Source organism: Coloeus monedula (genome assembly GCF_965178545.1).
Source record: "Coloeus monedula genome assembly, chromosome: 18".
Taxonomy (NCBI): Eukaryota; Metazoa; Chordata; class Aves; order Passeriformes; family Corvidae; genus Coloeus; species Coloeus monedula.
The window spans coordinates 2,988,901-3,012,650 of record NC_138798.1 but is presented as its reverse complement, the minus strand read 5'-3'; the positions used below and the strand labels follow the sequence as shown (position 1 = coordinate 3,012,650).

General features: G+C 44.2%; 1 protein-coding gene across 7 annotated transcripts in view; it reads right to left on the bottom strand.

Moving 5' to 3' along the window:
• PITPNM2 (phosphatidylinositol transfer protein membrane associated 2) overlaps window positions 1-23,750 on the bottom strand; it is a gene marked incomplete at its 3' end in the record, with an annotated part of 123,084 nt that overhangs the window by 33,884 nt on the left and 65,450 nt on the right. For all 7 annotated transcript variants that reach the window (XM_082293555.1, XM_082293560.1, XM_082293559.1 and 4 more), the window contains 4 exons: window positions 11,253-11,467; window positions 9,894-10,015; window positions 8,322-8,555; window positions 1,482-1,805 (listed from right to left, as the gene is read on the bottom strand). In XM_082293555.1, the coding sequence (XP_082149681.1) occupies window positions 1,482-1,805; window positions 8,322-8,555; window positions 9,894-10,015; window positions 11,253-11,467 (895 nt within the window). The remainder of the gene's footprint in view (window positions 1-1,481; window positions 1,806-8,321; window positions 8,556-9,893; window positions 10,016-11,252; window positions 11,468-23,750) is intronic.

Here is a 23,750-nt window from a genome sequence, read left to right as displayed (position 1 = left end):
CGTGACGTACTTCCCAGCACATCACAATTAATTTCTTTCATTACTTTTCCTTGTAAAAGCTGAGACATTCTGCAGTTGAAAAGAAATTCATGCTTTGCTCCCAGTGAAAACCTTCAAGTGAAATCCTGAGAGGTCTGAGAACTCCAGCTCCCAGTGAACATGTCAGCAGTGGAAGAGGGGGTTTGTGCAAAGAGCATAATGGGAGATGGGTGCATCAATATAAAATCCTGGTGCAGGCAAAGTAGCCAGTATTTTTATCTTTACGCAGTGATTTATGAAGCATCTGGTAGGTTCTTCCCTGGGGCTCACTTGAGTGAGTCATGGCAAGGTAAAACTACTGCTCCTCTCTCATTCACCCTGCGATGAAATCAGTGATGGAGTGGGAAATAAAAATGGGAGGCTCAACTCCCGATATTTAGTGCATGTGATAGATGAAGAAGCTTCACTCACCCAGATGTTCCCTTCCACCGTCACTGGAAGAAATCCTGCCCCTTGGGGTTTTCAGAAAAATCAAGATTTCCCCCCCCCCCCCCCCCCCCCTTGCAGTGAGAGCTGCTATTTCCCTGCTACCAGCAGCACTTGGCTAAACAGAGAGGGAATTGCTGAAGGTTTGAACCTTGTGGCTGTAACTCACCAGAGATTCACCCCTTTGTACAGAACAGTCCAAAGAAGGGAAGAGTTTAGTACAGCAAAACGAGGTGAGTCCCAAGGGAGAGGTGAATAATAAAATCCAAGACTCAAAGCTGAGTCCTTACAGGGTATCCACAGCAGAGCTTTAACATCAAAATCCTGAAAGCTTCCTGAATGGTGTTTCAAAGGGAATGCAGACATGATCCACAGTCCCACTTAATCCCAGGGTGAGGTTATGTCTCCAAACAGCTACTGCACATCATCACCAGGGGAAGGCAGCAGCCCCCACGTACCTTTGGGGGTTCCTGCCTTAATCTCCCCAGCAGCTGACAAGATGTTTCACTGTGTGCAGCCCTATGGAGTCAAACACCCCTTCTGAAATGACAGGCATGTGGGGGCACAGAACCCTGGCCAAGATACCTGCTGTGACACAGGTATCAAGGATAAGCAGATATCCAGAAGGGAACACCATGGAAGGGCCTTATAAAGCCACCAGTGGCTCCTGGGTAACAAGGACTAATTAGCTCTGTGCTGCTGGCTGTCTTCTGAGCCCCCGTGCTGCCAGCCAGCTCCTGCCTGCTCCTCTATGCTGTTTTCACAGATTCTGTGCTTTTGATATCAGCAAAAACTCTGCCACGTGACATTGAGTCACAATTATGGGACAACTAGAAACATTCCCAACCCCAAAACAGGTCACCTGAGAAGACTGAGCCTGCAGCAACAGCAGAGAAGGCATCACAGGACGAATACACATTGTCCCAAAGGCGCCTGGCCCCAAGGAGATGTGGTCCAACCTCCCAAAAGCCCAACCTCCAAGAGTTTAGAAGACCAAGTCATTGGCAGCATCTTACCTCCTCTCTTTGAAGACCGTGAGGACTTGGAGGAGGTGGACCATTGTTTGGTGAGCGACCTGCCGGAGGCCGCGTCGCTGTTCGCAGAGGCATCCTCGGTGTCTGCAGGTGACCCCGTGCTGGGCTCCACGTCCTTCTCTCCAGGAGCCTCTTTGACACCGTGCTGCTCAGGGTCATTGTCACTGCAGAACTGGGCCATCTTCTGGGCCAGCATCAACTGGGCCTCCTTCTCCAGCTGCCGGATGTCCTCAATGGTGAGCCCGTACCACTCATCCTGCCAGCACCAGGCCTGTCGGTGGGCCCGGACCATGACCTTCCGCAGGCCTGTAAAGCCAAAATGTCCCTGTCATCACAGCTACAAACTGCAGGAACCAATGTGTTCCCCTCCCAAAACCTCACAACACCATGGCAGGGACATTACAGTGACATCCAGCCCACAGTGCTGCAGTGAAGGACCTTCCCACAGTCAGGGTGGCAAACTGGTCACTTCACGTACTTTATCTCCTCAGTTGTTCCTCATCAACTGTGCACTGAAAAATCAGCCAGTCTTCTGTCACTGCTTTTAACCTGGAAAGGGATTTCCTAATTTTGGATGGAAGACTGTCCTGTGGCTGCCTGCTCCACCAAGGAGGAGCCACACACAAACCAGTTTCAACTCCCTGAAGTTCTAGGAAGTTGTAACATCTGGATCCAGTCTACAAAGTGAAATATGTTCCCAGGAGTAAAAAAAAAGAAAAAAAAAAAAGAAGAAAGAAAGCTATGGATTTTTTTTTTTAATCCTGCAGAGTTTCAAGTCATTCCTTGATGAATGCTCCACAGCCCTCCCCAGTTGTTACATGACAGAAGAACATCCCACACCAGCAGCTCTAAGACTAAAACCTTTCCTTTCCTTGGAAACCTGGTTTCTGCACCTGGTTTCAGTATCAGTAAAACAGCATCACAAATGGGAGCTTCTGAGATAATGGAACAGAAAACAAAGTAAGGGAGGGAATAAAGATGCTTTATTTTGCAGATACCATCTGTCGTCCGCTGCAGGAGAAAAATGGAGTGGGTAAAGCCAATTTAAAATATTTCAATGTATCACATATCTGAAAGGAAGAACAGCCTCAGTATCAACACACAATGCATCTGACCAGGCAACAGATACTCTCCTCAAGCCTTAGACTCACTAACATCATCACACCCCCAAGACTTTTAAAATGTGAGAGTCACTCAGGACTTTCACCAATATTATTCCTTAAAAGCTTTGAACAGGCCAAAACTCCAAACTGCTATTTATTCCTAACGTGATCACACAGCAGTAATGATGCTTTTAAAACTTCTGTAAATACTGACCAACTGATTCTCAGGAGTCTTTCTGATAATAGATAATCAATTAATATTGCCCCCTCTTTAATTAATAGGAAACTGAGGCGAAGATGGGTTGAAGGACAAGCCAAAAGCACCAGTGGGATTTGTTGTCAGTGGGATTAAGAGAGCAATCAACAGGCTACGTTAGAATCATTTAGGTTTTGCAAGCTGCAGATCGAGCTCTCTAAGCACCACCACGAGGAAAGACATCCCTCATAAGCCACTCTCCATCTCCAGGAGCATGGCCCAAGGGGGATGGTCCCACCACATGCAGGGTTTCTAAGGTGCTTCCAGCAACACAGGCTTCACTGTTGTACAGAAAACCTTAGATCCCACTACTGTCACAGTTTCTGTGATGCTCAGCCTAAAGATCCAATTTGTTTTCAGCAATCACTTTTTGTTTGTTTGTTTTCTTAAACACACAAAAAGCATATTTTTATATATTTATCTCCTTCCAGGTCTGAGCACTTTGTTGTCTGTTCTGCTCTTTCATCAGTCCTTAATGCCACCAGTCATCCCAAGCCAGGCTATCAGGAGGAAATGGCCACTGAGATCAGCTAATGCCACAGACCAGCTCAGCCTGAACTTCATTTTCATTTACACACTAAGATTAAATCTATCAATATTTGATGCATTTTGCTGACTGACTTTCAGAAGGAAGAGGCAAGTTTGAGCCAGCAGAGTGTGACCTTCTGGGGCAGAATGACAGTCCTCAGCAACTAAATTCTGTTCAACCTGAGTTGAGATTCAGAGTTATTTCCCCTGCCAGATTACTTTTTACAGAACTACAGGAGAATGTTTTAGCCTCTTCACCTCCTGTTATGATTGACAACCAGCAGAGCTTAAAGACCAAGATTAAATTCGCATCACATCCAGTCTGAAAGCCAAGAAAACATTTCTCTTGCACAACCACCCTTTGGACTTCTACACCCGCAGTGTCCACTTCTACCTTGCTCGGGACACCTTGAAAACAGACTGTGATCAGACACAGAAGTGAATGTTGCTCTTATCCTAAGACTTCCCCCGTTCAAGGGCTCAGCAGGCTCCACTCCTGCTCCTGGATCCAGCCTTGATGTATCAGTGCACCAACTCCTCAGAAATTCTCTGTGTAGGGCACAGATGCCACCAACCACATATCTGTGTTTTAATGGACTAACATCACAGGGAACATGAAAACCACTCGGGGGCAAAAAAAAGTCTCTTGAAGTTCCTCTCTGCCTTCTTAGATCTCAAAAATTGCCTGCACTGCTTCCTGCCAACCCACAGACCTCCCCATGTGCCCTGCTCACATCCCTTTGATTAGACATCCCAAACTGCTCTTCCTTAAAGCTTTGCTCCTTTGAAAATAGGATGGCACTACAGGGCTTCACAGCTGGTGTGCCTCTACCCCTCCAGGTTAGTTAAGAAGTCCAAAAGACAGATTACTTTCCCAGCATCTGGCTTTAACCTGGGACGTGCCAGCAGTGCTGCATTTCTCTTTCTTAAACACAAGGAGAAAACCTAGGGGAGAATGAGGCTGTGCAGGTACAAAAGAAATGGAAAAAGAAAAGTCATTGCTTGCAGAAAAGGCTTCAGTGCTAGGGAAGAGAACTTGAGGGGCTCCTCTGTGCACAGCAGTGGGTACATCACTGAATTCCTGCCCAGCCTGCAGCTGGAGCCGCCCAGCAGAGACCCAGGGAACTCAAGTTCCCCACACAGCTACAGGGAGCCAGGATCCAGCTACAAAGGACTGACCTCACTTGTCCAGGCACTGCTTCCCTCCCTGTGCAATGGAAAAAAACCCACAAGTCTCAAAGCATTTTTGTATCAAAATCTAAGAGAAAAACAAGGTTTTTAGCGAAAAGTGAAGAGGAGGGAAGACACCAGACCCAGGACAGAGTGTAATTGGGAAAAACTCTCTTTGTAACAGATGCCCATCAGGAGAGTGCTGAGGGAATCTGTGGCCCAGCTGGCTTTCCTTTTTCTCCCTGGAAGGAGAGAAGGTGTAAATACGTCCTGCTCAGCCAGAGAAGTCCCTGTCACACACTGCCCCAGCTGCTGCACAGTTGGAAGTTTGCCTTGCTAGCAGGTTTTCCCCCTCCACCCAGCATGTCCCAAGCTTATCTGAGCCTTCTTCCCCAGAATCAGAGGAAAACCCCACAGCCTCATCAGGCACCTCACTGAAGTCACCCAGAAAAAATGGGAAGAGGTTTTTGACAAGGATGCAGGTACCAGCTGATTATCAGTTGTTAGGCAGACTGATAGACTCTCCAGAGTGCAAGGCTTTGTTTAAAAAAACAAACAAACAATACCATCACACAAATGTGAAGGCTGAGTTCAGAGCAGCCGTCATCATGTGTTGATTTAATTATTGTAACATTTCCCACTGTGCTATGCAGAAAGATCATCTGTGAAGAGCTGAGCAGGGTGCAAACATTTAAATCATTTGGTTTCCAGCTCACCACTTCAACAACTCAAGAGGCTGGTTGAATCCATGAGGTGCTGACTCCTGTAAATGATTTGTGGTGTTGGACTCCATCATACAAAAGGAAGTGTAAATGACCATGAGACAAGTCAGGACAGAAAGGAGTCCTCATGTGAATTTAAAAAGCTTTGGTCTGTAGTTCTGGAATTGTTTTTCAACATGAAATAAAACCAGTAAATGTAGTAAGAACTCAGTGGAAATCAATCAGAAAACCCACCAACAAATTCTGCCCCAAATGCCCTCAATATCCAAATGAAGCAACTGTTCAGATACCCACTGACTCTGTACCCAGAAGCAACCTCCCAAATAATTTTATAATGCACTGTCACAATTTCCTTACAGCAAATACAGGATGCTGACTGTCCATGTGCAGCACTATTTCCCTGACAGTCACACCAGATCTCATAACCTCGTCAGTACAATCCAACCAAAGGCCACCTGCAGTTACATCTGTTTGCTTCCCTGCCCTCCCTTGCTCAGAATCCTCACAAAGGAAAAAGCCTGTGGTCACATCCTGCCAACTGCAACCTGCCTCCCCTTGGAAAGACAAAACTCTGCCTTTGAGATCCAGTGGGCAGTGGATGAACTTAGTCATTTGAGTGCTTTAGTGAAGCCAAAGTTCTGCAAAAGACCTTTCAAAAAGCCCTTCACCACTGTGCAGCAATTTGGGCATATTTAGCCTAAGACACAGTGGTTTAGACAAAGCTCCAGTTACTGGGATGGAACACACTTTGCCACAGTATATAATTAATAACCCATACACAGTCAACACACTTGTTTAACAACAAAAGACTCAGAGCCCACATGCACCATTAGGAAGCAAGTGGGAGCAGAACATTATGCAGTGCCAGTCCAATTAAACTTAAAATCTATGGGAAAGGAGTAAAAAAGCATACAAATATTACAGCCAAGTAGACTAATAGCCCACAATCACAATTTTAGTCTGTGTCTCAGGCTGTCAAAGCACTGAGTAACTGTCCAATTAGTCATGGGAAAGAATGGCTGCTGTAGTCAGTACGAGTGAGAACGTTTCAACACCGTCCCCCAGAGTTCCTCCCCCTGTGCTCAGCAGCCTTTCCACATGGCACAAGCCATCCATCACTTACCTCAGACCTGCTCTTTTTACAACCCATTCTCTAATTTTAGTTTGTAGCACTAAGCTTTGCTGCCCATCGGGCAGAGTTTGGATCCTGCTGTTTGCTTCTGCTTCCGTTTCCTTTCTGGCTTGATGACCCTGCACAGGGTGGGCTAATTCCCCAAGAAATAAATTTACACTAGTTGGGAACAGAGGAACCAGGAGGAAAATGCCAAGGAAGGAGGGGCTGATCCACCACAGTATCTCTGGCTCCTGGGAGCTTGGTCCACCATCAGCTGCACAATGCACAAAGGTCTCCATCTGCTTTTGGCCACCAGCTGAAAGCTCCACACAGGGATGTGCATCTAAGCCTGGTCAGTCCTGTTGTAACCACATCCTTCCCACTCAAACATCCTCATACACTGCTGGCTTTGGTACAAATGCTGTGGCACTTTGTCCACTCGTGGCTTCCCCACGGCCATCCCAGGGCAGGGGGAGGCCACACAGCTCCTGCAGATACCCCAAGCTTTTACTTTCACTTTTCACTCACTCTACTTTGTCTTACCTAAAAGACTTTCCTGATTTTATGCATCTTAACCACTTTGAAAAACACTATTTGCCATCTTTATAACAGAGTGGAAACGCTTTTGAAAGGCAGACAATGAGCTGGCTCTGCTCTCTGCAAAGCCTCAATCAAGAGGGAAATGGCAGGCAATCTTTCACAGAATACAAAAGCAGTGTTTAGAAGGGACCACAGTTTAATCTGTGCTGAACACCTCTGAGCAACTGGAAGAGTCATGAGCTCGTTCTTCATTTAACAGATACAATGGAGTTGTTATTGTGCCTCCCTGTTTTCCAGCATACACGAAATTAACCCGTGTCACCAAAACACCAAGAGAGTTCAGTGCAGAGAGGCCCTTGTAACACAGTCTGTAGCAGGTAAAAACTTCCATTTCTATGTAAAGAAAAGCAAAGGAGCTTTAAGAAAACCTGTGAGCATTCAGAGAGAGGTGCACACTATTCTCCACTGCTCTATCAGTGTTTTTCACGTTAGCTCTCAGGAGCACAGTGTGACTGTGAAGAGCTTGAGAATTACTTACACTAGAATCAGGCACTTCATGAAGACTTGCCTATCAAGAGCAGAGTTGTAGAGGTCATGCAGGAGGATTTGCTGTGTACAGGAAGGTGGTAGCATCCTCTACACAGCCTTTCTTTGGCCTTCTCTTTGCCAGAGGACAGCCAGAGCTCTGCCCTTTCAGATGAGAACGCTCCTTTAAAACACTATTTAGGTGATCCTGTAATTTGTGGCAAGGCTCAGAAACTGTATCAGCTGTTTTAGAGATCTTCTGCAAAGAACAAATTACTGCCAGCACTGCCACCACCTGTACTGTCTCCACTTAGTTACTCCCAGGCACATCCAATTCCTCCTTAAAAGCCCTGACCTAAGAATGATGCATCCATCAAAGCAGGACATCTACTCACAACTCAGAGCCACACAGAGACTCACCAGTCCTGTCACAAGGCAGGTAGAAACTAGGGATGCCCCAGAGAGTGGTCTTCTGGAACCACTCAGGACTCACAGGGAAGTGAAGCTTATTTCTTTAGGCAGCCCTTCAGGATGGATTTTGGTCACAATAAAGAAGATTGGCAGAGTTTAAAAATGATCTGGCAAGTTTATATTAAAAAAAAATTTAAAAAAGAGAATGCAAGATCTTGCCTACACAGGACTTGAAACCTTTTCAGTGGGTACACGTGGTTTGGATTTGTACATACCATGATTATAAGTGATTAAATAACAGGGTTTTTTCTGAGCTGACCCACAGAGCCATCAGATCTGAGAATCTCTTCACAGACATGCCTTGGAATGTGATGCATTGCACATACCTCACCTTTGTGTTTCAATTCAGTGGGAACATTAAGGAGTGAACTCTGCAAGACCATAAATGCTCACCAACATCGTGGATAAAGCGCTCGATTTTCGACTGCATCCCCCAGTATCTGAACTCCACTTTACACAGTTTATATGCACACATGATGGGGTATTTCCCAGGGTTGTTCTTGTACTCTTGAATCCAATCTTCTGAGAGGGGCCCTCTTTTAGTCTTCACTGATTTATACAGCTTTGGATCCTCCTCAGCTTTGTATTCATGTGGAGGGATAGGATCTTTAACAATATCAATAGGATCTACAGAAAGAGAATGGAAACAGTTAGACACTTCCTTTTCCTGAGCGAAACAAGAAAACACCATTTTTCATGAGTTATTCCTGTTTTAGTAAGTACCAGAAGCATTACAGCAATTTAGTTTCTTTTTTCTTACACTTAAACAACTGATATTTAAATTGTTTATACACTGCTGCTGGGCAGAGATCAGCTCTGCCAGAGGAACGAGCACACACAGTTCCAGCAAACAGAGGCTTTGCTCCAAATAGATGTTTTTGCCCACAGTAACTGCAGATCCACAGCACTCTGGCAGCGCTGCACACTCTGTCTTTCCAGCTCCACACAGATCTGTTGCACATTCCATCTTCCAGCTTTTCTAATATCACTCCCAGCACTGCAGCTGTCTCAGCCAAGACAGTTAAATACACCTGCCCTGCTGTGGAATAGACATTACCCGTGGAACAACTTATCCTTGGGTCCATCAGATGAGGGGACTGGTAACTCCTCATTTGCTATTGTTAGACCAGATGTACTGTGGAAAGCAGAAAGTTTAACTAAAGTCCTAATTAACAATCCAACAATGGAGAAGTGGAAACTGCAGCGGGAGTGGAGTGAATGAATGTATTTTAAAGACCTGCAACCCCCGGAGCTCAGCAGAAGCATCTGAAGTTTGGATTGAAGGGCAGGATCACACTTCCCAAGAAGTGACAGCTCTGTGACACCTCTCAGTGCAGCAGTGGGACTCGAGTCTGCTCAGCAGTGAAAGCCTGGTCAGACAGGCCCAGGAATGAGGACAGTTGAAGTGAAGTACAAAAGTACCTCTTTGAAGTACTTTTGCCTTTTCTCATTAATTCCTTACATTAACTCAATCTCCTAAAGACAGCTGTGATGTGAGTGTTAACCTGCATGAGGGGCAGGACTAAAAGGAGAGGGAACAAAATTAAATGCACCTTCATGCTTCTGAAGTGCAGATAGGAATCATTTTCATATACATGAAGCAGCCACACAAATAAACAGCAATATTTTCACAACTCTACAGCTATTTTTTCCTCTTCTGTGGTTATTTCTACTCATTACCCCCAAATTCATTACATGTTTCACTTCTCTTGGGAACTACATATATAAGATAGAAAAGTATCAGCTTAAATTTGCAGATGGGGGATTCAAATTATTTCCATGGGATTTACATTAAGCCTAGAAGAGAATTGTGGTATCCTCATCCTACTTGATCTAACTCTCCCTGCAGTGACACTGACAGGGATGCAGGTGTGTGTTTAGGGGGGATGGGCAGGCAGATGGACACACCAAGGAAAAAAAAAAAAGGCAAAACTAAGGAAAAAGTGGAGGAAAAAGGCTATTCACCTAAAATGGTTTGTCTTTTTTCTGCAGCAGAAAGGTTGAACACGTTGTTATGGTCTCCTGGGTCAGTTTTGTAGTACGTCTCAATATCAATAGAGAACTTCTCCACAAAAGGACACGTGTACCTGAGAGCCAGAACAACACAGCTTAGAGTAAATCAGCCTCAAATCCCAGCCAGCCTTCTCATGTTTTCCTTCATATATGCTTAAAATACCAACTGCACAGATTAAAGAGATTGTTCTTTAATAACTTCTGGAGACAGGAGCTCACCAGTTTTCAGCAAGGAGATAAATTTTGGGCCCACTATATAAAAAAGTTATGACACAGATACTGATACAAGGACACAGGAAATGCACCTGTGCAAGGGGGAAAGCTGCCTGGAACCTATGGCAGAATAAAATATGAACTAGTTCTGTGCACCACAGGGTTCCTGGCCAACTGATTGACTCATAGGCATTTCAAGAGAAGAGAGAAAAACTGACTGGAGGTGAACTTTAATCATGTAAAAGTCAGGCAGCTCCATTATATTCAGTCACTGGCAACATTCCACACGCAAACACTGACTCCCCACCTTCCCAGGATTCATGTTACTTGCAGAGACTAAAACAGAACTGCAGAGCTAAAACAGAACGAGGAAACTTTTCTAGATTTTTCATAAAAATCAAAATACCCATTAAAACCTTCCTATTATGAAAGATGACAGGAATATCAGATTTGTAAATCCGAAAAAGAGCAAATGCTCTAAACCGGAGTAACTGGCACAAAGGTTATTTATTCCAGGGTATCTGAAGCCCTCCCTGACATAATCAGCTGAAATGAGGAGGTCCCAGAGGGCTCCACAGAGCTTCTGGCTCTCTTCCCTCCTCAGGGTGAAAACCATAGGATGTAGTTTGTTATTTTCTAGTTAAATGACAGTTCCCAGAAAAGAAGCGCTGTGATTATTTATTTATTTATTAAGATTTTTCTTTCCCCTGTACAAATGCATCCTGTCTTCCCTGATGATATTCAGCATGACATCTGTCCCAGCACTGTGCACATTTATAATTTCCCTGAGCTTGCAGAGATGTGCAATGTTAAGCAGAACACACAGTGCAGGATACAAGACTAAATAAGAACCATTCACGATTCCCCAAGCCTTGACAGACAAAATTGTTCCACATTTCACAGCAACGAGCCACAAACTCTCAGGTAGGTGTGCAGTCAGCCCAGGCAAACTCCTGAGATCAAGCTCTGCACAGGAATTTTAGGGTTTGACCCCAGTTGCTCTAAAGGATATTACTGGAGAGGGAAACGTCACTGCCAGAGAGCGACATCAAGCCTTCTCTTTAACAAACAGCTGTGGATGTTTTGCCCAGTTTTTACCTCGTCCTTGTGTAAGGATAAGCATTCCAGGACTCCTCTTCGACACGCAGAGCTGCCTTGGGCAGTATGGAGCGGAACCAGCTGGGGATGTGCATCCCAATGTGGTAAACCTTGTGCGTGTACTGCCCGCTGCCCCCCGGGCCATCCACGTAGGGCCTGTTCTCCAGGATCTCCACTCCGCTGCCTTCCCCACATGTCTCCTCTCTGCTCTTTTTCTGAAAGAGAAATATATCACAAATACATCACAAAAATGTTCATTTCCCAGGGCATCGTACACAGACCGGGCTCTCAAAGCACGTGGACACTGGGGATGGTTTCTAGGACTCCTTTGAAGCAGAGCAGAGCTGTAGCAGCATCCCAGCACTAAGATTACCAAACCTACAGATTATAAAGGAAAAATTAGAGACTCACCTGGCTAACACAGAGATTTGATTTATTTGGGACCTCATGAACATTTCCATTTGGATGCTCAGTTTGAATAGAGATGCAATGACACCTCAACTCCTGTTCCTGTACCAGGTAACACATCGCACTCCAAACCTTGGCTCCAGCTGTGAACCACCCAAGAGCACAAAAACCTTTTACACCAGCAGATGACACAGCCAAGGGGAGTTTGTCCAACTTGGCACATCCCTGTGGTGATGTGTCAGTGTGGAGAATCACACACACTCTTGGTGCAGCAGCATCTCAGGCTGGACACCAGGAAGAATTTCTTCAGTGGAAGAGTGGTCAGGCATTGGAGCCACCATCCCTGGAGGCACTCAAGAAATGACTGCATGTGGCACTCAGTGCTCTGGTTGAGCTGACAAGCTGGGAATTGGTCACAGGTTGGACTTGATGATCTCAGAGGTCTTTTCCAACCTCAATGATTCCATGATCACAGTTATAAAGACTATTCTATGACCTAAACCCACAGGATTTGGGGCTTTGTTGCATGTGATCTGGCCCAGCAGCAGCTCTCCAAGAACAGCTTGGAGACTATGCTCTGCTAATTAAGATATTTAGAAGAAACAACCCAAGTTTGCCAGAACGATCACTGCACCCCCCCTGGCAGCCTCTGCATTTTGGCTTATTTGTAGGACTGTCCTTCAGTGAGAAACCTGGCAAAATATCCTCAATAAAAAAATACTAATTTCAGTGCTTCTAAGATGAGCTAGAGGCAAACCAAATATTTATTAATTTCTCACACATTTCAGCAGATTGGATGATGTATAACCTCCATCATTTCCAAACAACAGATTCATTCTGTTAGCATTTTGAGATTATTGTTTGTATTTGAGAGCACAGTACTTTGGAAATTAAGGGGAGAAAAAAGGAATTTCATACCAAGAATCAACTGTGAAATATAACACAATAACAATTCCTCATTTTTGGCATACAGACAATTCAAAGGATAACATGGTTTAACAGAAAATTTTTAATAAGATGCAAGAGATCAACTTCTTATCTTTTGAGGACAGGATGTTAAGCCAACAGAGCTGTTTAGAAGTAAATAGCCCTGTTTATAAAGAGCTCTCAAGTGATTTTAAATTTAAACAGCTGTAACTGACAAACCTAAATAACTGACAATCTAAATAATCACTTTTTCCTGCCCCACAAACTACTGTAGAAAAAAACCAGAAAAGTACTTTTTTATAGTTTATTTCTAACACTCGGCTGGCAGTTCATTAAAGCACACATCCTCTTCTAACAAATTACTGTCTTTCAGTTCTTATATAAGCACTGACCAAGTCCTGTACAAATATTTATGACAATAACATTAAATAATCTTGATGGCCCCAAAATCTGGTTAATTCAAAGGTCTCAGAAAAGGCAGTAACCCAGCCAGCACAGTGCAAGTGTCAGACAATAACTGCACAGCATCTGCTCTGAAGAGTTGATACAAATTATAGAAATTTAGAGTTTTGTTATATGGCAGAAGCACATGGAAATCATAAGCAGGGGGAAGATGAGTCTTCTTCATGCAAAGTTATTCAAAACTCCCTTCTAGATTGCACAGTTACAGCAATTCCTGTCAATTCTGCAAGTCCTCATTTGGGACCAAAATCCACTGAGGAGTTTTAGTCACTATCACTCCCCACTTCACTTTTCCCCGTTCAGCCAGTTTTAACAGAAACCTCTTTGCATGAAGATGAGTTGCCTGGTTCTCACCCTGGAAAACCCACAGTACTGGTCAATTTTTGCTGTACATGAACAATTCCACCAGCAGCTTTTCCACATGACCTGGAACTGGTGATGCTCTGATGGTGAGAGATGGGAGGGTGGCACAGTGTCATTGTCCCAACACACTGTGAAAGAAGGAAGGAAGAAAGGAAGAAAGGAAAATCCAAGTTCACTGAGACTTTCTGTGAAAGTCAGTTCACGTCCCACTTCTGATTTGTGGTTATTTTATTCACTTCTGTGCAGCTGCAGCAGACTGCAAACCCTATTCTGGGAGCAGGGTGTGCTTCCTCCTCCAGCCTTTCCAGATGACCAACTTCAGCCCACAGCCTTTGTCACCCAGTTACAAACCTTAAGCAAATTTTGGTCCTTCACATTCCTCCTACTTGTCACTTATCTACATAAGATATGACAAGGGCAGCAAGAACATTTTCTCAGATGAATGTGAAATAAGAGCTGCAGCTCTGCTGACAAAAAAAAAAAAAAAAATCAAAGATTATATCCCAAACTATCTTTAGAGCCAGGACTTTTGAGTCAGGCCAAATTTATACTCATAACACAACACACTGCTGGGAAGGATAGTACGATCAAAGAGAAACTCCCCAGGATAAACCCACACAAAGCTGCTTCCCAGCCCTCCAGGCTCTTGCACTTAGCAGCTGGCTTGTTGAGAAGACAACGAGCTGCAGGGAAGAGAAGAAGGGCCAAGAGTCAGGAGAGGTGGTGAACAGTGCAATTACTGACCAGTCAGAAAGACAAAGAGAAAATATGTTTCTCATATAATAAAAATAAAGACATCAGCCACATGCACTTGAGAGAGCAGGATGGTACTCTGGGCATAAGAGGTGCTGTGAAAGTGGAGCACTTCTGGGAATGAAGAGCAATTTGCTCTGCAGCCATTGCAGCCTCTTCATGTCACTGTGCCTGAGCTACAGCCTGGAGAGGGCTTGTTACAAGGAATTTGTCTGTAAACAACAATTAAAAAACAACTATCCATTAGGTAAACATTTGGCTTGAAAAGTGTGTGGCAGGCCCTCTCCCAGGAATATCTGCTGGAGGTGCTGATGTGCAGGCACTTTAGAGTCAGTCTTGAAGGTTTCCACCTCAGAGAGAAGTAGAGACTTTATTCAGCAGATTACCTGGGTCATTGCTACTTGCTACTGACAAAGCATCTTCCCCCTCTATAAATATCTGAGGAATGGTCCCCAACAAAACCAAAGAGTAGCTAAAAGCCTTTATATGCAGGTTATCTAACCTGTAATCACAGCAAACCATGTTATATTGTATTACAAGAGGAAATCCAGTCATCCCTTTACAAGCCCCTCTCTCCTGCTGATGACACTCCATGTTCTGCACAGCCCCATCAATAGCTTTTCAGGACAGATGGTGACACAGATCCCTTCTAGCTAAAGTAACAGCATTAAATTACTCATAACAGGGAACCCAGAGAAGCAGATGCACCATGATTAGCAAGAATGCCAGTTACTTAAAGGCTTCTATTAAAATAAATCTCTTGGCACAGCAACATAGCATGGGACACAGCACATGACCTCAGCATAACAATCACAGATGAATAATTCCCATGAACGTCGCTTAACCACTGGGCCAGCCTAACCCCATTTATCATCTGCCCTTCTCCACAGCAGTCAAACAGCTGTAAACAAAGCCTTCCACAGGCAGGTTCATCAGTTCTCAGATCTTCCATCTCCTTTCCCAGTTACAAATGTCTCCCCACCAGAGCACATCTTGCAAAGCCTTAGTCCAGCAAACAACCTCTCCCAGGTGAACAGAAGCAGGTGACTCAATGCAATTTGTTGTTTTTCTAGTGGGACAGAGTTTCATAAAGGAATGATGGTTGATGGCAACAGAAACTTCCACAACCCGAAGAGTCTCAGCACAGCTGGAGGACCAGCATTCCCAGAACAGGAATGCATAATGCTAGATAAAACAGTTAGGATGCAGCTTATTGCATCAGCTGGAGAAATACACAAGTCAGGCTGTGTAAATTAAGATTGTCTCGTAATGTTTTGCTTTTGGGGAATTAGATGAAAAACAGCCCCATCAACCAACTCAGAAGAACACCAAGAAGAATATTAATCCTAAACCAGAGTCCTGCTGTTCCTGCCCTGGAATCCGGCAGAAGCTGCTCACAGGCTCAGGTCCACAAGCAGAGAATCTCTGCAAAGCCAACAGCAGCACTGCAAACAGCTCAGCTGGTTTAGTTTCTCCTGAAGTTGTCTGGTTTTATTGTAACTACATTGAGCCCTGGAATGGTTCTGCAGAGAACAGTAAGGATGGGGTAGGCTGCACGGTGATAATGGGTGATCCGGGCATGTTTTAGCTTTCAAAAATAGATTATAGCTACAATCTCACCTTGTTTACCACTGATTATTGCCTATAGTACAACCTCTCAATCTAAATATGTGAGACAGTGATTACAAAAGGTTGGGATGCTTTAGCTTCCTGATGAAGTTCTTACTTCCTTTCAGCAGTGCAGTCACACAGTGCCACAGGACCCACGAGAGTTCTGATTTGAAACTACTCCAATTATGAAGACTGACAGCATCACGCTTGCAGACTATCATCCATGGGTAAGGAAGACACGAATCATTGTCTGGAAACAATAACCAGAAGATTTTTTTGGTGGTGTTTTTTTTCCTCCAGCTCCCATTTGGAAATGGGGTATTTTGACAGTCTGGGCAAAACTCTTCTGGGAGAACGCATTAAAATAACACTGAACTCTCAGGATTTTTTTTAGCCCACTTAGACACAGATAGGGATATGAGAAGGTTCCAGCCAGCTGATGGTTTCAGTTAACAAGGACAGCAAAGACATCTCTGTAACCACAGAACAAGAACAAGACAGCGAATATCCCCAGAGGACCCTGCTAACATACTTGTTCATATTGTTGTGGCAAGGGAGACTGAGAAAACATTCTCTGTGACCAATTACTATTTTTTAATTGTTTTGGATGCTAAGGCTACCACAAACACCAGTTAAGTCCCCAGAAACAGATCCTTCCTTTGGGAACCAGAGAAAGCGTGAAGTGCCTCACACAATCCATCAGACCACAAAAATGCCTGAAGCTGCTCAGCAAGATGACTCCTGCCATCACTGGAGAGATCTTAAGACCTGTTTTCACTAACCAGACTTGTCCTGTTCAGTTTTAGAAAGGCAGTAGAAAGGCGCCTAGGGTATAAACAAAATTTAGGCTGGGGGAGAGGAATAAACTCTTTGCTCTCAATCTCTTCCATATGCTCAGGGAAAAATAGTCCCAACTATCTCCAGTTGGACATTATTTAGGCTGAGGGACATTTCACTCTTACAATTGATTTTCCAAGGTGGCGTCTTCTTCACACCACCAAGAGCCTTCCTTGCTGTACTCCAGCACTGCCCACCAGCCGTCCTCACTCCCACCCCAGGCACCATACACTGAGGAGGTACCAGTGACACTGACTGGGACCTTGCACGTGGTAAACTTGAACAGAAAAGCTGGGAGAGGTTGTAAGGACAGCAGCCTGTTAGTCTCAGCCATGTAATTTGGCTTATTGTGGCAATATCAGCAGTCAAACACCACAAACAAACCAGCACAAAGTATGACAGCACATTCCAGCCATAGGTCCAGAATTAAACAGCACCTAAAACCAGAAAGCCAATGAGGGACACACTAGGAAACACCAAAAAGTCCTGGAACTAATGCTTGGTTTATTCTTAACAGGTTTTGCCAGCACAGGATTGCTGCACACGGGTAACATGTCCAATGAGGGTGTGCCTGCTCAGGGTGTACCCACTCTGCCTGTGCTGCGGAATGACTCAGCTCTGTGTTCTGTTAACCACTCCTTCACGAGCATTTGAGCTGACATCTAATTCATTACGAGCAATCTGCTTTCACCACCAGCAACCTTCTGCCTGCTGATGCAGATATCTGATAGACCAGGCCCCATTCATGGCCACTATTTACTGCAGGTAATCAAAACCCGGGTCTTGAACTATGAAAACAAAATGCTGGGTTATCCTAAAAGTACAGTAGTTTCATACTTTCCAAGTTGTTATTTTGTTTTCTTTTCAAAACAGGCACATCAAAGACCTGAAATGCTTGATTAAAATCATATCACCATAACCAGGGCAAAACCTGAACAAACAGCTTTGTTCAGAGTGAAAGAAGGGAGCAGAGCAGAGGAGATCGAACTATTCCATTCTTAGACAAACCAAGATGCAGAACTTCTCATCACACCAAAACCAACATAATTTTATCAGTACACAACATGTTCTCAAAGCAAACAGGAAGTTACAGGAATTAAATTAAAAATAAAAATCACCCTTACTGTTATTTATGCAGGAGAGTGCTGAAGTATAACAGCACACACGACTTCTGGCTGTCAAAGGTTTTCATGCTCCAGTCAAAACAGCTGAGTTCCCTCACACTAAAGACGATGGAATCAACAAAAGAGCACCATTTTGAAGAAGGAAAAAGTAACTTGAAGGCACAGAGCTGCTGGCAGGGCTACAACCAGTACCCAGATCTCTGAATCCCCATTTCAGCATCCTAACCATCTTGTGACAGTGTTCTTTGCGGGGCTGGAGTAGGGATCTTTATCAAAATACAGCAAAACAGTCCTCAAACAGGGAAGCTTCTCTACTCCTGCTTTGCAGGAGTTGAGCACAGTCTTAAGGGTTATATTAGAAAGACAATCTGAAAGACAGGCAGGGGCTTACCTTTAACAATGGGATCCCTGCTATGACAGGGATGGTTTTAACAGAACTTTTGAGCCTGCATTTTGTAAGGTCTAATCAGAAACAATTACATCAAGTCAGACTGGCAGTCCCTCAGCCATAAAACTGCTGGAGGACAGCAAGGGACAAGTTTTGCTCTTGTCCCTCAAAGCAAGGCTCACTCTGTCTCATTGTGCACAGTTAAGTCAATGGGAAAACAAGTCCAACCATAACAGGATTCCCCACTCTCCTCATTACACTATTCCTGCCCTTCTGGAAGCTGTGGACACCACAGGACTGTGTTTTTGTTTACACCATGAGCACCACATTATGCATGCAGGCAACTTTAAACTGCATCCTGTGTTTCCATGGCAATGGGAGGGGCTGCATCAGCAATCCCCTAGATTTAATTTGGGCCATCCTCACTTGGGCTTCAGCTGCACAGCAATCCTTGCAGGGAACAGCAAACCAGTGATGTCACCAGTAACCATGGTGCCCACAGCTGAGTCTCCCCAGTGCCCTTTGTGCTCTAACATGCATCCTTCATGCGTGACAATTGCTTTAATCCAATTAATGCTGTTAAAAAAAAAAAAAAAAAAAAAAACACAACAAAAAAACATGTAGGGGCATGTCAATACTTACTTCGGGAAGGAAGGTTAGCTTGAGTCAACAAGATAACGATCAGAACATGAGGCTTTACAATAGCACTTTGAGCCTCATCGCTCCAAACACACAGGAATGACCTGAAACCCCGGGGAGAGGGGAAAGAAATCTGTTCCTCATCAACAGCTTCATTAATAAAGGCAAAAGAGCAGCTGTTTTAAACATCCCCCTTCTAGGTTTGATCAATGGCTGGGCAATATGCAGTGCTTCGTTCCAGCCAGGCACTGCACTGTCCCCAAACACTGATGCCTCAACAGCTGAACGTAATTTCTGATAGTAACCATAAAGTAGTTACCATCTACCTTCCCAATCCAGCACTGATCAGCTGCAACTTCCAGGAAGGTTCCCTTTTGGGTCCTTCCCAGCTCTGCAGAGAGATGCCACCTGATCACTCCTGCCTCTGGCAGGGATTTTATGGGGGGAATCTTCCCTCAAGTTTACTAAGCAAGAATTGGGACTACCACACAGGCCTGTAACCACTCTCTACGCTGCCTCCAAGGAGACGTCAAGCACACAAGGAGATGTCACCCAAGAAGGGTCTTCGTGTGAGGGAGAGGCACGTGGAGAGCTGCACCAGCCAAGCTGGGCATGCAGGAGGCCCTGAGGAAGGGACCACTCTCACCCAGGCACACACACGTTACCTGTGCTGCATCTGCAGCACCAGCACTCCTGGCTGCTTCTCTTGTAATGGAACACATTTTTTATTCTTTTAAAAAGCCCTAAAAGCTGAAGGCAGGCTGGGCTGTCAGTGTCATGTCCCACAAGGCAGAGCAGAAACACGAGCAACATCACTTTGTACAAGCGTTGTAGGCACTGCATTATTTAGAATCAGGGCTAGATATTAATGAAGCTGCTTGTACAAAACCAGGATATTTTGGGGACAATCAATTGTGCAGGATTATAAAAAATTTACAGCATTAAGAGAACCTTTCTCATGGCCACTCATTAATCACTTCGCCTTACAAAGATGCCCAGTCATACTCCTTTAGAGCCAGGGCTGGATGTGCCAGAGGCACATGAATTAGGGATCACTTTATTATGGAGATACCTCAAACTTGTTTACCCCACATGCCCCATCTTTCAAAATGTCTACTGCACTTCCAGCTCAGTATTTCATCTACTCTAAGTATTTCCTTGCGCATCTTTAAACTGATTTTTCACTGCATTAACTATTCCACAGACACTGTCTGTAAGAATTACTGTTCCTGGTTTAAAGGGAGGCAAAGCAAGTTGCCCATTACTATACTGTGAGTCAGAGACAAGATTTCTAATCCTCTGACTACATCCCTTATACTTTAGGAACCCAATGCAGTTGTTCACTAACAATGGGCTGTGTGCTAAAATACTGCAGGACTGGCTTAAAGAAATCCCCAGAGTCTTCCTGATACTTAATTCATTACTTGGCTTCAGGTATTTGAAAAAATGAGAACCTAATCCCGGTCAACATTTTAGTCCTTCTTTCATAAGAATATAAAAATACAGAAGGAAAATGATTTTTGACAGTCAGCAAGCTCAGTAGGATTGGCAGTGCTGCATCCTACATTAAAATCAGTGCAAATCTGAAGTTTAAAATTGTCTGTGTTATAACATTATCTCAGCTTCATTCACCTTTGTTAAGAGAAAAAGAGCACATGTGAACTGTCAAGGCAACAAGTTCACTACCATAAAATCAATCTTTTTTGGAATATCATATGGAAACACAGACAATATAAGACAAAACAAGAAAAAAGTAGATGTAAAGGTGTTTGCTCCTTCTGTATGTTTTCCCAAAGTGATAAGCTGTATGGGTGTCACTGTCACCTGTGCAAATGAGACCCCAGGTCTGCTCCCACCAAACATAACTGTACCACCCACCCTTGTCCTCAAAACTAAACATCTGCAAGTGCCTTACTTTCCTCCTCCAGAAGGATGAAAATCCTCATGATCACAAAGAAAAGGTTATGAAAACCAGAGGAAGAAGAGAGAATACAGGAGCCACAGGTTTTAAGGCTGCAGCACAGCAATCAGGGGAAAAGCTTCAAACCAGGTTTTGCTTTTAGACTTGTGAGCCTTCCAGGGTCTCTGGAGCCATCAGCAGCATCACCTGCTTTAAAATTGAAGCATGAATGTCTGTCTGTGCAGATGGCCAAGGCATCTGCATGCAGAACAAAAATAATCAGCCATCCAGTTCTTCAGTGTCCAGAAATGAAGGGTTAGTTTGCCATCCCCTACTCAATGAGTCCTTCACCATCTGCTGAGCCTGCTGGCAACTGCCAAGTGGAGCTGAGGGTTTAAGGGACACGACTTGTGCACCTGGGTATCACGACAGGGCCTCAAGAATTACCACCACCACCAAGTAGAGTTTTAAGTCTGTTCTCCAAGATGCTTCCTGAGAGCTACATGGAAATGAAGGGGAAAATAGGACAGTCCAGGTGCCTGGAAACTGAGATGATGGACAAACCATGATCCTCCAGAAAGGAGGAAAGTGACTCAGAATACTCCATCAGCAGACAGAACAGGAGAGTACAGCACACTGCGGATGTTTGGAACACACTTTGAATTTTCAGGGAAGGCAATAAATGCAAAGCCCTGAAGGACTGTAGAGGAGAGGCTCATGTTAAAACATGAGGGAAGCCCTCAATTCCCTGGATCCTGCCTGAGTTCAGCAGGCAGTGTTGAGCAGATGGGTTATCATCCAGGAGGTGCCTCAAACAGGGCCAGAGGCCTTTCCCAGTCATGGACCCTCAAAGTGATGAACGACAAAGTATTAACGCTACTAACTGGGAAGGATGACGCTGCATCTTAAAATAAGTCCCATCCTCAAAAGGTAATCACTAGGTCCAGCAGAAGAATATTTTTAAAGCAACTATTTTTGGAGGAAGGTCACAAATACCCAGAGAAATCTGTGTGGACAAAATGAGGACCAGAGTTATTTACAACAGACAAGAAAGCTGAGCACACTGATATAAAAATAAGTTTTAATAACAAGAGGAATTCTCTTGTCTTCTGAAAGGGTCAGAAGGGCAGCAGTCTCTCGGAATCTCATGGCATATGGAAGCACTGTAATGAACATTATTAAGATGATAAAAGGACTGACCTTTGGCTAATAACATCCTGACAAATGCATTCAGGGCTCGTATTCCAAGCTTTTATGAAACAGAGACTTTACGCTAATGTGTGCATTGTTTCTGGGGTGAGGAGGAGGTGTACTGAAAGGAAGGCTCCCTGAACACACAAGGAAAGGATGCCAGTGTTCCAGGAAAGGATTGCTGTTGAGACAAAAATATGCAGGACTCAGGAGGGGAAGAATTAAGAGACCCTTTAATAAGATCTCTCTAATGTGTAACACAGATCCCTTTGTGCCCAACAGGATTCACCTCGCAGAGACTGAAATAGCACACATGCACTGGGTGTGATGTGCAGGCTCTGAGAAGACATCCAGGACAGAGTCCTTGGCTCAAAACTTCTGCAGGAAAAAACAAGTTCCTACAGATGGTTACAGCTGTTCCCCCCATAAACAGTTTGTGCTTCATGGAACTCATTCCAGTGCTCATCTCCAGTTCCTCTCTGATTACTTTAGGGCAGGAGCCTGCAGCTTCCCCAGATCAAACCACAGCTCTCCCAGTCCCATGGACAGCTATCATTGAGTTCATTGAGAAATCTCTCACCCTTGGAAGCAGGGCTGGCTTTTAAATGTGCACACAGATTTCAGGAAAACGTTACATGAATAGAGGTACAAAGAATGATTTCACTGTTTTGAAATATTTTGCCTGTTTTATGCACCACAACAAAACCAGGTCACAGCAGGAAGGAAGATCACTGCTTCTCAGCTCAGATATAAAAATGAGTATGTTTTAATTTGGATGTCAAAAGAGACAAAAACTCAGCAATGATGCAAAAAGGCCTTGTGCTTTTGGAAAAGCTAAACCCAACTCCCCTGGAGCAAGCGCTCCCAACCTGGAGAGGCTGACAACGCTGTGTGAGAGGTTTCCCATGGAAGGATATTGAAAGTCTGAAATTTAATAGAGAAAAACAATTCAGTTCAGATCTGCTAGGCTTCAAGCAAGTCGAGGGTACATTAAGTCCTTGCTGTAATGTAAAATTAACTTATTTAGGGAAGAATTTAAGTGCTACTTAAAGTACTGAAACCACTGACTGTAGATAATATTTCAGAAGCCAGCAGAAAGCAACTTAGGAGACTTTTTGCTCTCTCACCTCAAATTAAAAAAAAAAAAATTTAGCAAGGCAGCAGGCCACTCATCTCAGTTTTCACAGCTTTATACACCAGCCTGGAGAACTTGTAGTTATAAGAGGAATTACAGAGCAACACGGGCATGCACACAATGATTTATTGCACATCTCGCCTGCCCAGTGGCGCAGAGAACCAAGAGAGATGTGGATTATATACTGCACAATTTTAATTCTCCCATCCAGTAAACACAGCAAATATGAGAACAGCCTGTTCCCATTTAATGGAAGGATCCTTTGCTACTTGGGCATGATGCTGCTTACATCAAATCTGGTGGAAATTTTTGTTAAGACTTCTAAGAAGAAGGGGTTATTTTCTCATGAAAACAGATGATTGACCCTTCCACTGCAAAGCAAAAATCTGCATGAAAAAGCCTTTGAAAAGTGATGACAGTACTACAGCTTGAGCCTGAACATCCCTCTCCACATGGCTTTGAAGCACCACTTCTACCACAAGGGCTCAGGGGAGAAGGGCCTTTTGGAAAACTTCCATTTGGACAATGCTGCAATCTAGGAAAATTTATACCCAGGCAAAAAAATAGGCAGCTTTGTACCAACTGGTTTGGAATTTAACAGGAATTTTCACTCATGAGCTTGAAGGTAAACGAGTGATCAACTTCAAACATGTGCTTGAGGCTCCCTAAAACCCTTGAGGAACAATCATGACATCTCCTTTTCCACTGCCGGAGAAGTGCTTCTCACAGGACCTGGCTGCCTGGTGCCTCCAGCAATAAC